Source organism: Lottia gigantea (genome assembly GCF_000327385.1).
Source record: "Lottia gigantea unplaced genomic scaffold LOTGIsca_29, whole genome shotgun sequence".
In the NCBI taxonomy this organism is placed as follows: Eukaryota; Metazoa; Mollusca; class Gastropoda; family Lottiidae; genus Lottia; species Lottia gigantea.
The window spans coordinates 1,971,239-1,985,269 of NW_008708943.1; the positions used below are offsets into that span (position 1 = coordinate 1,971,239).

The window sequence follows — 14,031 nt, forward strand, 5'->3', positions numbered from 1 at the left end:
TTGTCCCAATGACGTCTATAATCCCCACAGCCAGATAAATCTAAAAATATCTACTTCCGGTTTGACATGCGCCTTGTCATTTAAAGTTAAAAATAGATGCCCTTATTATTTTATTTTAGAGCTATTAGTTTTATATTGTTCTATTTCAGTCTATCTTACACTGAGAGATATGGCTAAAGATAAAGTTAGAGATATGTAAAGAAAGATATACATAGATAGAAAGGCCCCCTCCCCCCGGATAGACAGAAAGCAAGTTTAGAATGCCCCATGTGCGGCACATTACAGATCGATTTGCATCATTCCAATTGTAAGTCAAACATCTTTGGTTCTTGCAATTCCACAAAATCTGAGGGTTTGATGCGTCACTTGCAACCATACATAACTGGTGGTGGCTATGATGTTGGTGATACTTTAGGTATTTCTCTCTTACAACACTGTTTTCTGAATTGAAATTTGAAAATTATTTTCATATCAACTACAAATTACTACTGAGAGTCTTGAATTGTCCACGAGTTGATGAAAATCTTTACCACTGGAAAAGTTAGTATCATTTTGTAAACATGAGAGAAATATTTCAATTCAAAGCTCAATGTAGTCAGAGAGCAGAGAGTAGCTGATTTTGCTATTGAAACACCCAACTATGCACCAACTGGTGTTAACCTTTGAACAGCTCGATGAAATAGACGAAGGGAAAACCCAGAGAATATCGTGCATATCTGATATTTGCCCCTAAACCATACATGTTCAAGTGTAAAAAGTCCGACTCTATAATAAATATTAAAACAACACGGTTGCTTCGTGTAAAAGATAAATTGGTTTTGATCAAGAGTTTTAACAGAGGTAAATATTTAACAAAACCATAAATAAATATAAAACCTCAATAAATTTATAAATATGCTATTTGTAAACAAATTAAAACAATATTTTTAGATCTTATGACCATACAGCCAATAACTAAATAAATCGCTCTCCTTCCAAACGTTTCTACTTTCTAGCTTCGTATGCTGTGATTTCGCTCATAGGCGTTGGAGACGGGAGGGCAGTAGTGGCCGGGGGGTGGGGGTGGGGATGGAGTGTGTAGTAGTAGCTAATATTATCTTTTCGGGCAACAACTCGAAATCAAAGAAAAATACACGTACAGTTCGCAGGAAATTTTTGGCAAACCACTCTGCCAACAAGACACTCTTAGATAAACTCCACTGCCACCTTGTTGGGTTTAGGTAAGGAAGATATACGACCTATATGACGGAATAAGGACGGAAATATCATATAAGCGGGTAATTTAGAATTTTGTATAAAATTTGCCAAAGCGAAATCAGCTTTCATTTTCTGTCCAAAGGCATTGTGGTACATGCTATCGCTCAGCTCGTCTAAAATAGAAGAATGGTATAACATGGCGACAGTACAACAGTTTGGAGAAGGCAACACTTGGTATGTAAATGGTAAAAATCGACGGAATTCTAAAATATTTTGACGTCCAATAGCACAACAAGAACAAACAGTAAAAATAAATCCTATGGTAAAAAATAGATATGTATTAAACTTTTTGAAAGTTTTGAATAATCCGAGTATCAAATAACAAAGGAATGTAAAAATAGTGGAACCTACGATACCAGTCGAACACAATTCAATCAAACGATCGAGTTCGTACGCATATCCAGTCCATTTCTCGGGATAATAGAGTTTTAATGCTGCCCATGGCATATTAATGTTGTGTTGAAATCGATATTTGAAGATATGATCTAAAATAAGTAAAAAGTCGTCTCTAGCTACAGCATCATCTTCAAGAACCAGGACATATTTAGATTTCCTCGTTTTAGCCACTTTTAAACAAAAACTATAATCAATAGTCTCTTTAATATAACCTTTGTCTTTTGAAACATAATTTCGGAATGTCAGATTTGTATCAGGAATTGGGACGTCTGCAACGTGAGGTCGAGATCCTCCAAAACGTTCCACGTAAGGGAGGTAACTGCGGAGGTAATTTGCTTCTTCGAAATTACTTGGATCCTTATCCACGTTACAAACAAACGTAAAAATGGAGGTCCTTTCTTGGTCCTTGACAATTTTATCCATCTTCCACGTTGATTGCAGTAGGTATCCGAGATCTTTTTGTTTCTTCTTTCTACTCATTGTTATTATAGCCACCACCATGTCAAGGTCGTTGCCATGGTTATATAAAACGTTGTCATACCAACGAAGTGAAGATTTTGGGTCAAGAGATTTGAAATATTCCTTAGCTCCATTCACCCTTAAAAAATTTTGCTCTGTGGCTAATTTATCAAAGTTTGTTTTTCGATTCCTGATTTTGAAATAGGCACTCCATGGGACGTTCCAGTAGAAAAGTGGAAGAATGACACAAAATTGCACTATGAAGAGGATCACAAGCTTCGTAATATCCTTTGAAAATCGTTTTGTCAGCAGAAACATTAGTCGGATGGCTTTTTTGGGTGTCCGTCTTGGTTTCAGTATCTCGTTACGATTAACATCCATGTTGTCATAGCCTATATCTATAGCCTAAAGTTTGTCACGAACCACTATATCCACCCAGTTTAAAAATCATATCGAGAGGTTTGATCATATCCTACGGTCGTTCATGACCTGGCCTCTGACCTACATAGATTAGACTAAATATCAACGCCAACAATATCGTTATCTATAGGCCCTTATATTTTTTTTATCAATCTGAAATAGAAAAGGGTTTGATGTTATAATAATCTTATGAAAAGTTTGAAGTGCAAATTTGTTATTTATGATAATCAAAAATTAAAAGTGATTATTTGTATAAATTATAAAATTCTAATTTTAAAACAGCATCCATTTTTACCTAGAGATATCGTCACCTCAGGTCTATAATGTTCTATCTCCGTTCTTGTTGTTTTTGAGAAAATCAAATTTGAAACTTTGACAACCATATAAATGCCATATTAAGTGAAGGAATATATCAAAATTAACATGTTGTGAAAAATCATTCATTTATTTTTACTTTAATAAAACTCATTTTGACAAAAAGTTTACAAATTTCTCATATTTTTGTTTTACAAAAACGGACAATGGAGGAATTGGGATATAGAACGATATGGAATTAGTAGCAGAAGACAATCTCATATTGGCACCCGTTCCATATCCCACATTTCCTAGCTTTAAACATAGATCGATTAATTAATCGAAAAAAATCGAAAAAAATCGAAAAAAAATGGAATTAAAATAAAATGAATAATATTTGAAGACATTTTCTTATATGTTGTAATAAAAGCTGACCATTGTATATATGGAAACCAAATTTTGATAATATGTCGACCGACGATATTCCAGTAATTTTAATATGTAACAATCAATAAAAATCAATATAATCGGAGGGAATTTGACTGTTTTACCTTTTTGATGCTTTTGACATTTAAATAAAGGCTTTATCGTGTAATATAATTCATATTAATTATTAGCGTCTATGCCAAGAGTAAGTCTGTAGTAATCACAGTCAGAAAGTGGCATAAATGGCATCATACTTTTCAAATCGTTGATTTTTTCTTTCGAGTATGTCATGTTTTTTTCCAATACCGAGGGATTCGGAATGGTTTTTTTCTAGAAATAGTATGGGTTTTCAATTCTTCAGAAAAACAAAATTTGTAATCACACTGCATATGTCGGGAAGAATCAATTCTCAAATAATTTAGTTTACAAAATGGAATATTAAATTTAAATCGTTGTGAAACCTTTTGGAAATCAAAGAATTGAGATTTTTTCATTTGTATAACTTTCATGTGTTTTGGTCGAACTTTAAGTAAGACTCTGACAAGGGATATTGGGCTATAAATTTCGGCTACTCCTAGTGCTTTTTCAATGTGACTGTGAACATTGTCTACTTCTTGTATAGAAGAATGTCCAGGTGTTCCAAATTTATGTTCAATGATGAGACCTGAATGTCTCTCGACAAATTTTGTCAGTGCTGTTACCATTATGGAATTTTTGTTTTGAGGAACACACGCGTCAGACCACAAAATCAGATGATTAATATTTGGAATATCTTCGCACACTTTTTGTAATATAACACACAAAGCACTTGCAATTTCATTAGCCCCCCTACCCATCATATTATCTGTCCATATTGCATTATAAGCCACTTTGTTATAAGAACAATGTGCTGTTAAATTAAAAACCGAAAGCTTTCTTTTATAAAAGAAATTTGAAACTGAAGCTCGCGGACACGTCATGACATTTTGCATATCAAAGCGCACAACTACAGAATTATCTTTTCTGTTTCTATCCGTGTCCCTTTCTATTTTTGTTTCTTGCTTTAAGTTCAAATGATCACGTAATGTTTGAGCATTAATTTCATTAACGTTTGGTTGGGAGGTTAATATTATGTATTTTTCACACGTGTCACACTTGTCTTTTTTCGGGACATGGAATCCAATGTTAAATTCCAAATTAAAAATATCTCGATAAACATATAATTTTAAGGGTTTTATTTCATTTCTATTGCAGTTATCAACATATAGATTGTACATTTTTTGTACAGTGAGCCCGGGCTCTAAATACTGTCTCTTGGAATTTGCCCTACAATAATGTGAGGGAATAGTAGGAAATGATTTAATATGGTTACGAATTATTTCCTTTTGGGGTTCAGTATTGATAATATTTTTACAACTATGTGCACCACGCTTATCACTGTATCTGATATTTCCTCTTTCATCTTTTTCATGAAAAGTTTGGATTCGTGTCTGGCTTATATCCAGAGTATCTAAGTAAAACTGTTTGCACACACGTATATTTTCATCACTTTTTTTCAAATGATATTTATATGTAAACTGCTTTCTACTAGTAAATTCAGTATTAGGCAATCTAGTTCTTGCCTTACGTTCTTTACTTGTAGTTTGGTTATAGAAAATCTTTTTCTGGGAGTCGTTAAGAGTCCAAAACTCCGTGTAGATTTGTAGACAACCATCTTATGAGAAATGTTCACAACATTTGAATCTACATGTATGATTTGTGTCATATTTCAGTGATCTTTTTCGCTGTAGGTTTCCGTTTGAGTCCGTATATTCTTTTCCTGATTGTCGTCTCCTTTTTCGTACATTTTTTGCCCATTCTGCTTGGTTTTTCTTCCGTTTTCGAGAAGGTCTAGATTCAGCATTTGCTGTTTCGGGAATTTTAGCATTTTTATCACTATCTATTATGGTTGAGATATTACTTTCGTGAATTTTAGCATTTTTATCATTATCTATTATGGTTGTGATATTACTTTCGTGATCTATTATAACATTTGCTGTACTGAGTTCAGTGTCGGGAATTACGTATATTTCGTCCAAAGTTATTTCAAAAGATTCATCATTAGATATATTTTGAGCTGCTGGTAAGATTTCATTGATATTATTATTTTGGTAAGAAAGGGGTATGTTAATGGCTGGTTCTACAGATTCAAAATGATCAGACGAGGAATCATATTCACTACAATCATTGTCAATATCAAGGAAATCCAAAACTTCGAGGGCATTCTTAACTCCAAATTTTGTCTCCATACTTGTCAATTCTGAGGACAAAAAATCGACAGTTCTTGTACTTTAGTTCAATTAACACAAAAAATTCTCTTACAGTTATATATCTAGGGATATTTAATATGCAGCATGTAAGTGTATCATAAGTATGATTTAAGAGTTGAACACATTGTTCCAGGCTAATTGGAATTCCAGAAATATCGAGTGTCTTAATAGATTTTAGATGTTTGCAACTTTCAATTATTGTATCTATTTTAACATCACAAAACGATATGTACAGTTGAACAAGTTTCGAACAACATTTTAAAACATGAAACTCTGAATTGTGTAAATTAGGTGTTTCAGACAGATCCAAAAATTCAAGATTAGGCAGATATTTAAGGAAAGAAGTTGTTGATAAAACGGATCCTGAAAGGTTTAACCACGTTAGTTCTGCGGATTGACAAAGTCCTTTAGTAAAATAATAATCTACGTCGGCCAATTCACATAAGTATTTAGCCCGGCCACAATCAAAAGTTTTGAATTTATAAGCTTTAGAAAAAATATATTCTAAATCCTCTTCTAAGAGTTCAAGTGTAAAGTCAAATATAAATTCTTGCCAAAGAATTGAAGTTGTCGAAATTATATGATTAAACCTTCTGCAAACTCTGTTTACAACTAAAATTAATTCAGGAAGTCTTAAATGTGAAAATATGTGTATTAGGGGCAAGTCCGGGAGATTTTCTAGTTGATTCAATCTGAAAATTGAAAGAAAACCTACTATTAAACATCTATTTTTCTGATATAGATAAATAGAAATAACATGTATTGTAAAAGTCAATATCTGGTTAGAGCTATACTGTTCTATATCCAAAAAAATTTTGCCTTGTAGTTATAGTCATCAAATTAATTATAATGCTTTAAAAATCAATTTTATTTACTAGCTTATAATGGTTTTTGAAGTTATAAAATCACCAAACATACTTTACATCCATTGAAATTTAGCCAAAATCTTTTTAAAATCACACCATGTGGAATTTTGTCAAGGCAAGGAAAAGAGAGAGAACTGTTAGTTGATTTGACGTCACGTGATAAGAATGGTACGTACTGATTGGTTTCTGGACATAGAACACTATGGAAATAAGTTTAATACCAATAATGGATATAAACCATACTAATATAGCCTGTATTTCTGTATGAACAGCCTTACACACAATTACAATTTTATCAGGAGATAGAACTTTCCAAGCTCATTTTAACGGTACCAATAACTCATGTTTTTCAAAAAGTGGAGATAGAACCTTATAGACCTGAGGTGACGATATATTAAATTAAATTAATTTAGCTATAAGCTGAAAACACAATTCAGGAATTAAATTCAATGTCGGTTGTTGTGGTGGAATGACAATTTTGGGTAGAAAAAATGACATCATTACAGTCTATCTTCAGATTTAAATATCTGAATCGTGTTCGCACTTTTAACCGAACATTTCATAGTTGGCACTATGACCATTTCCTATAATCAGGCCTATATAAGAGGTTGACTTATCTCAAATTTATAATATTTATAAAAGTGGTATCCGGGTTAAACAACTCAAATCGATTGACCTCAAATTTTGAAGATGTGGCATGTGAAGTACATATCCTTAGTAGGCCAACCGATGTATGAAACCGATAATACAATCCTAACAAAAGTGCCCTCATTGCACACTGCATGGCGTTACCCGCCTTCATTGGCCATATGTGCTGAAAAGTAGGACGTAAAAGTCCATCCATTACATTTCATTTTTGTGTACGCAAATATGATTTTAATTTCACTTTTGTTTCCTTGATGTACGTACCCTTCAACCTATCCTAGATTTATTTGTCGAATTTATTACATAAACAGGATGTTTATGAGGTAAATTCACGGTTCAGATCATTTCACAAAGTCAAGCTGTCTTCATCTTATACCTTAACTCAGTAGGCACATATATTTTGATTGGCCGTATTCGCTAACGAAAACTTCCGTAATACAAGAAATGTGCCTAATAGTGTCAAGGTAGAAGACGATGTTCTTAATATCTTAACATTGTGAAGAATGAGGATGTATCTATACATGTGAAATATACCCCAAGTTCAACCCCCAGTCCTATTTATAACATGGTTGCATGCTATAGAACGATCCGTGCCCTTTTAAGCTATACCGAACCATGCTCAATGTATAACCCCGGGACAAGGCCCATTTCAACATACATCACTCCACATCACGTATCTTGTATAATATACTCAATACTGCACGTTGAAAAATTAGTTATTTGATCACCTTTTTAAATGTCGGCGAGTAATCAATAAATCAATATCTTGGTCCTTTGACCTCGCTGTCCGTCATGAATGGTCATCAACAGTTATGTTATATACATCGATGAATTTCACCTGGTTGACCTGGTTGATCTGTTTTGTGTAGGCCTTGTTTAAAGTGAATAATTATGTTTATTTTATTCACCAGTTGACATACGTAGAGTTCTTGGAAATCTAAGGGTATTATCGCTTGTGGGCTGTAGGAATTTTCAACTCACATTGTAAATCAATAGAAATTCAAATGCTTGAACAGTGTATACGACACAATAGTTAAGATCGTAAAGGGATCATTGAATACATTATGGCCTATCTTAACCCAGTTTAGGTTTATACGTTTATGCATTTAAATACAGTCTAAGGCGTATAGCAGGTTGTATTGATGAGAGAAGCAAAACAGGGCGTTTCCCACACTACATATTATAATACTATCAATTAACATGAAATATGAAAGTAGGTAGCCGAAACTGAAAAATGTAGAAAAAAAAATATATGCATAAACTTACCTGGACTTTCGTGTTAACCCGGAAACCATAGACCTACATATTTCATTTCTCTATTCAAATATTGTATACAATCTATTTTATACCTTGTCCATGGTTACCTACACGTCTTGATAATAGAGACATTCATGGTAGGAATCTCGTGATTATCAAGTCCGACTGAGACTGGATGGTCGTTAGACAATAGACAGCCGATATATAATAGAGACAAGGGGCTTTGTTATTTACATTATTATTTAATACAGTAGGCAAGCCTACGATACAAACGACAATCTTATTAAACATACCTGTCTTTAGATAACAATTTAATATACTAATAAACCACTTCATTAAGCTCTTTTATTGGGTGTTACAGAAGCACTGGTCTAGGTCACAAGTAGAAAACAACAACTTTTGTCTAAGGCAGAATGAAGTCAAAACATTAAAAAAAAACTTAAACCAGTGATTGTTGTTCGGTTATATCAGCATCAGCGCTTCAACCTTATTACATCTCTGAAATAAAAAAGAAATATCGAACAAAAAAACAATCATTATTCAATCAAAAAACACTTCCATACGTTTAACAACATCTAAAATTTCATTTCATACCAAATTTTGCAATCATTAGTAAATATAATAAAGGCCTAAAGTTGCCAGAGGGTCATGAATTTCTATCATTCTCAAATTCATTGTAGACACCTGTAAAAGGTTCTTATTTTATCGCTTGGTAATTCTTTATCAGAAACATGTATAGAGTGTAGACTCATATTGCTCTTACTCTTACAAAAGAGAACCCCTTTTAAGCCTTATGCCAAACCAAACAGTCAAAAGTCACAGGCCTATGTTTTATGAGATAAATTTCTTTATTATCGAAATCTGTACAAATTTCTGAACATTCCATAGATGAGCCTTCCAAAATCCAAATGGATGGTTAGATTAAACACCTTAAAAGTTATTAAAGGAAGGTAATTATCAGTGAAACCCGAGACAACCGGCACCATAGTAATTATACATGTCTTTATTTTTAATTACTCTTACAAAGTACAAGGTTACCAGGGGTGTTATGAGTTATGAGTGGATCCTTATCCACGTTACAAACAAACGTAAAAATGGAGGTCCTTTCTTGGTCCTTGACAATTTTATCCATCTTCCATGTTGATTGCAGTAGGTATCCGAGATCTTTTTGTTTCTTCTTTCTACTCATTGTTATTATAGCAACCACCATGTCAAGGTCGTTGTCATGGTTATATAAAACGTTGTCATACCAACGAAGTGAAGAATTTGGGTCCAGAGTTTTGAAATATTTCTTAGCTTCATTCACCCTGAGAAAATTTTGCTCTGTGGCTTATTTATCAAAGTTTTCTTGGGTGTCCGTCATGGTTCAGTATCTCGTTACGATTAATATCCATGTTATCATAGCCTATATCCAGCTGATTTATCAATTTCTTGGATTTAGTTATTTGTTGACTACATTTCTGTGATTTTTATTGTTACTTTACTAATCGTTATTCTTGTTCGACATTATTGCTTGTTCAATGGCCTTAAAACATATGCTGTAGTCTGGAAAGTTCACCAACAAGAGAGTTTCCTCCCTTAGTCTTATATCTCTCATATTCGGGGAAAAATCATGAATATCAAATTTGGTGGTGACCCACGGAAAATTACGTTCAAATGTGTTCTTGCTTTTATTTCATAGAATTAATCATTTAACATCTTGGGTTGATCTATGCTATTGTGATCTATTTAAAAGGCCAGCTAAAGTTACCCATAAAATAGAAGTCAGGCCAAACCAAGACGATATTGGGGTCTATAATGATTAGTAGTCTAATATATATGTAGCTCTTTAACCCAATTCTGTGGGAAGACGAGCGTATTATATCGTCCAATCACGGCGAATTTTAAAATCGCTTAAAAATCCGCTCGTGTCGATGTCTATTATTCTTTACACATGGAGAATTTTGAGGTGACATTTCTGGAGTTTTTTTTTTCCAGATACCCTAGAGTTTTAATTTCTTGTTCACAAATTGTAGGCTTAAAAGCATCGCGGTTGAAAGCCAACAGGCTAAAAGTATCAATAGGCTCCAAAGCCATGGTTTGAGATCTCGTTGCCACGCTCGGAGCTGTTCACAGTTCTAGTGTTATTGTTCTTGCGCTTGACCGAGTAACCACTGACTTGAAACTGGTCGACTTTTTATTATTGAATCTTACGATCATCCAGTCTCACCCATGCTTGATAACATACACGAGATTCCTATCTGGAATGTCTCTATTATCAAGACGTGTAGGTAAACATGGACAAGGTATAAAATAGATTGTAAATAATATATGGAGAATACAGAAATGCAGATATATAGTTCTCGGATTAACACGAAAGACAACCCAGGTAGCCTAAATTTAAGCATATTTTTTACACTTTTCAGTTTCGTCCATCTACTTTCATATTTTCCTGATAGTTTTACCTGTTTAGGTGGGAACGCCCTAGTTTGCTTCTAATTTTATTCAAACACACGGACTAAAATAGACAAGCTAACGCGCTGGCCCAGATTTTAAATTTTAAATCCCACGATACTATACCATGCACGAAAAGTATTTCATTTTCATGAAGTCTTTTGTCAACTAGTGAATAACTCGGTTGAATATAAACATATTGATTCTTTGTAAGACATAACAGAAGTAGCATTAAGAACACAAGATATCAGTGGCGGCGCCAATATAGAGACTACAGTTTTCAAATGATTGTAATGAAATTTGGTGTGATCACGGGGGTCAAGTTCGAATATGATGATTTTTCCGTGAACGGTTTGTGAGTTATTGCCCTGGACTTAGTAAAATCGCGTCAAAGTTTTGTTGTGGTCACAACATAGAAGCTACAATTTTCAATGGATTTTGATGAAACTTGGCGGGTGCATTGGGATTGATAAGACGGCGGTCAAGTTCGAATTTGACTATTTTTCGATGTACAGTTTTTGAGTTATTGCCCTTGACTAAGAAAAATTGCGTCAAAATTTTGTTGTGGGCACAATAGAAGCTACAATTTTCAATGGATTTTGATGAAACTTGGTGTTAGGGTGTATTGAGACGAGTCTCAATGAAAGCACTGGCCTAGGTCACAGAGGAATAGATAAGTCTATTGATTATGTGAAAATTAGTAAGTCATTAGTATGATTTTAGTTGAAAAGACACAAACACAAAAATACACTGCATGTTATATAATATACTGTATATAGCCATGGCACCAGTCCTGAAATAAGTATTCCCTGAAATCTAACTCAGAAATAGATTAATTTATTGATAGAACATGATACATTTATATTAACAAATCTATGCTCCTAGGATGAATGGACATTGTTCAATGGTTCAAGTCTACCGTGAAAGAGGAAATTGCTAAGATTTTGATTTCTTTTGTAAGCTACAACCAAACGTTTTGTGTATACATGGGGAAATTTGTTCTGAAGTTCCGAGTAATGGCGTTTGACTATTATGGAGGCTTTGGTAGCTGTAGAATCAAATGTCGTTATAAAGGGTGTTATCTGGTTATCATGTTGAATGTTGAGTCCATTTGGCCTCACAGTCTGCAGTTGATCGATCCAATAACTTTCGCGTTGTAGACGTCTAAGCTTAGGTTTCATGCTAGGTGATGTAGAAACTGTTTCTATAGGCATGATGAGAAGGTTGAAGTGATTCGCAATTGGTCTATCCTTGCCATGCACTATATCATAGCGATGGCCATTGAATCGCGTTCGAAGCGCATTTTGAGTCCCGCCAACATATTGTACATCGCATTTTTTACAAGAAATTAGGTATATGATATTTTGATCTCCGCAAGAAATTAGGTTATTCATCGCAAACAATTTTCCGTTCTTGTTATTTTTGAAAAAATGGGTAACATGTATGTGTTCGCATGTGTGACAAGTAGGACCTCCACAGGGAAATGAACCGAATCCAATAAAAGGTGGAGGGGGGTCTTCTTTTCTCAAAATGTCTGAAAGCGTGTCATTCTTAATTTTTCGAAGAAACCTTTTGGAATAACCCCTCTCCCTTAATTTGTCAAAAACTAGTTTACAGGATTCAAAATCAGCCTGCTGGGTGCAAATTCTATGAAATCTTAGAATTTGAGATTTAATTATTCCAGAAAATGTGTGCTTCGGGTGGAACGAGCTTTTGTATAAAAGTTGGTGGGTATCAGTTTCCTTAAAAAATACTTTAATGTCTAATTTTTTAGAAGAAAGAAAGTTGTTGCCTTTGAACACCGTGGTGTCCAAAAAATCCATGCTGTTTTCGCTGATATTTGCTGTCAATTTCACAGAAGGCAGATAGGTGTAAAGAGATTGAGTAACATCAAAAGAGATAAATATTCAATGATGGATTATCCCTACAGCAAATTTGATAAGTAATCTTGATATTATGTGCATTATGACTGTTTTATTTGCTTTCTGTTACATAAACACAATAATGTACGATATTGCTCAAGGGCTAATGAAAATATTAAACTTGGTGTGAGCATTGGGATTGATAAGACGGCGCTCAAGTTCGAATTTGACGATGTAAACACGATGGGGGCTACACTTTTTATCGGATCTGGATGAAACTAGGTATACAGGTATATTATGAGATCTCAGTAAAGTTCAAATGTGTCTGTGTTAGTTAGTTTGTGTGAATTTGGTGATACCTTATTATATATCTTTGAAAAGTGTGATAATTCAACGCTTCTTGGTTATTGCTATTGAATTAAAATGAGTTTTGGAAAAGCTCAGCATAACTGACCCTAAATTGATGAGATATTCAGGTTTTTTTTTTAAAAAAAAAAAATATGAGAAATTTGATATTATTATGAAGATCTTTAATATATTTTTGGTCAATAAAGATTTAGTTATCAACTCTGACAGCTGCCAGTGGGCGTATGTTACCTTGCTTGGAAAGCTATCTTACTTAATAACGTTACCTGTGTTTCGAAACGTAGTATGTAATAAATCTAAAGCACAGGACAAGTTTAAAAGTTCTTAAATTTGAATAAAATTGTGTGTTAATAATTTCATGTTCGTAAATACAGCTTCTGTATACTTTAATCTGTAGATAATCTGAAATTAGCAGAAGAGACAAATCTCCTTGGGATCTTTGAATTAAAATTAAAACAAATTCTTTAACAAAACTGTGGCAAAAATATATGGCAATAATAGTATTAAAAAATATGGATATCATGTGCATCGTTTGTAATTTGTTGATCCAAAAGTTTTCTCTTATCTTTTTTTTTTGTGTACATTTGGTTGATTATAAATCTGTTCGATTTGTATAATTTTAAGATGGCTTAAATCATAGTCTGATTGGTTGAAATGACATGTTTTATTTCGTTTATTTGAATTGTATATCTGATTTATGTTGAGAAAAACGCGTTTAAGGCTATTCTTAGTTTCACCAATGTACAGCTCATGACATTTTAAACAGGCAATAAGATATATAATATATTTACTGGTGCAGATTAATTTTTCGCACAGAAAAAATAAGGACAAGCGTTACAGCGAGAACTAAGACATTGGGTTGCAACATTATTTGGGTTTTGAAAGGTCAGTGTATTGGGATAGATATGATATCACCCTTATAAAATTGGTCTGTCTTAGAAAGACGCAATCATTTGTAACCGGGTACAGGTTAGGGGGTACTTAATTTTTTGTATACTGTTGTGGTCTGAAGCATATGGTTAAGTAAAGGGAGGTAATAATGTTCTGCTATGGAAACGAAGT

The 14,031-nt window shown here is 33.6% G+C and overlaps 2 protein-coding genes across 2 annotated transcripts; both read right to left on the reverse strand.

The window, feature by feature from the left end:
• Positions 1-797: 797 nt before the first annotated feature.
• On the reverse strand, positions 798-2,685 carry LOTGIDRAFT_232519 (hypothetical protein). Its single transcript, XM_009056876.1, has one exon. It carries the CDS (start codon positions 2,491-2,493, stop codon positions 1,186-1,188), a length of 1,308 nt encoding a protein of 435 aa, XP_009055124.1. The 5' UTR covers positions 2,494-2,685; the 3' UTR covers positions 798-1,185.
• An 854-nt stretch (positions 2,686-3,539) lies between these two features.
• On the reverse strand, positions 3,540-5,519 carry LOTGIDRAFT_161502 (hypothetical protein; the record flags this gene model as incomplete). Its single annotated transcript, XM_009056877.1, has 2 exons — positions 3,540-4,945; positions 4,979-5,519. 2 exons carry the CDS (start codon positions 5,517-5,519, stop codon positions 3,540-3,542), a joined length of 1,947 nt encoding a protein of 648 aa, XP_009055125.1.
• Positions 5,520-14,031: the final 8,512 nt, after the last annotated feature.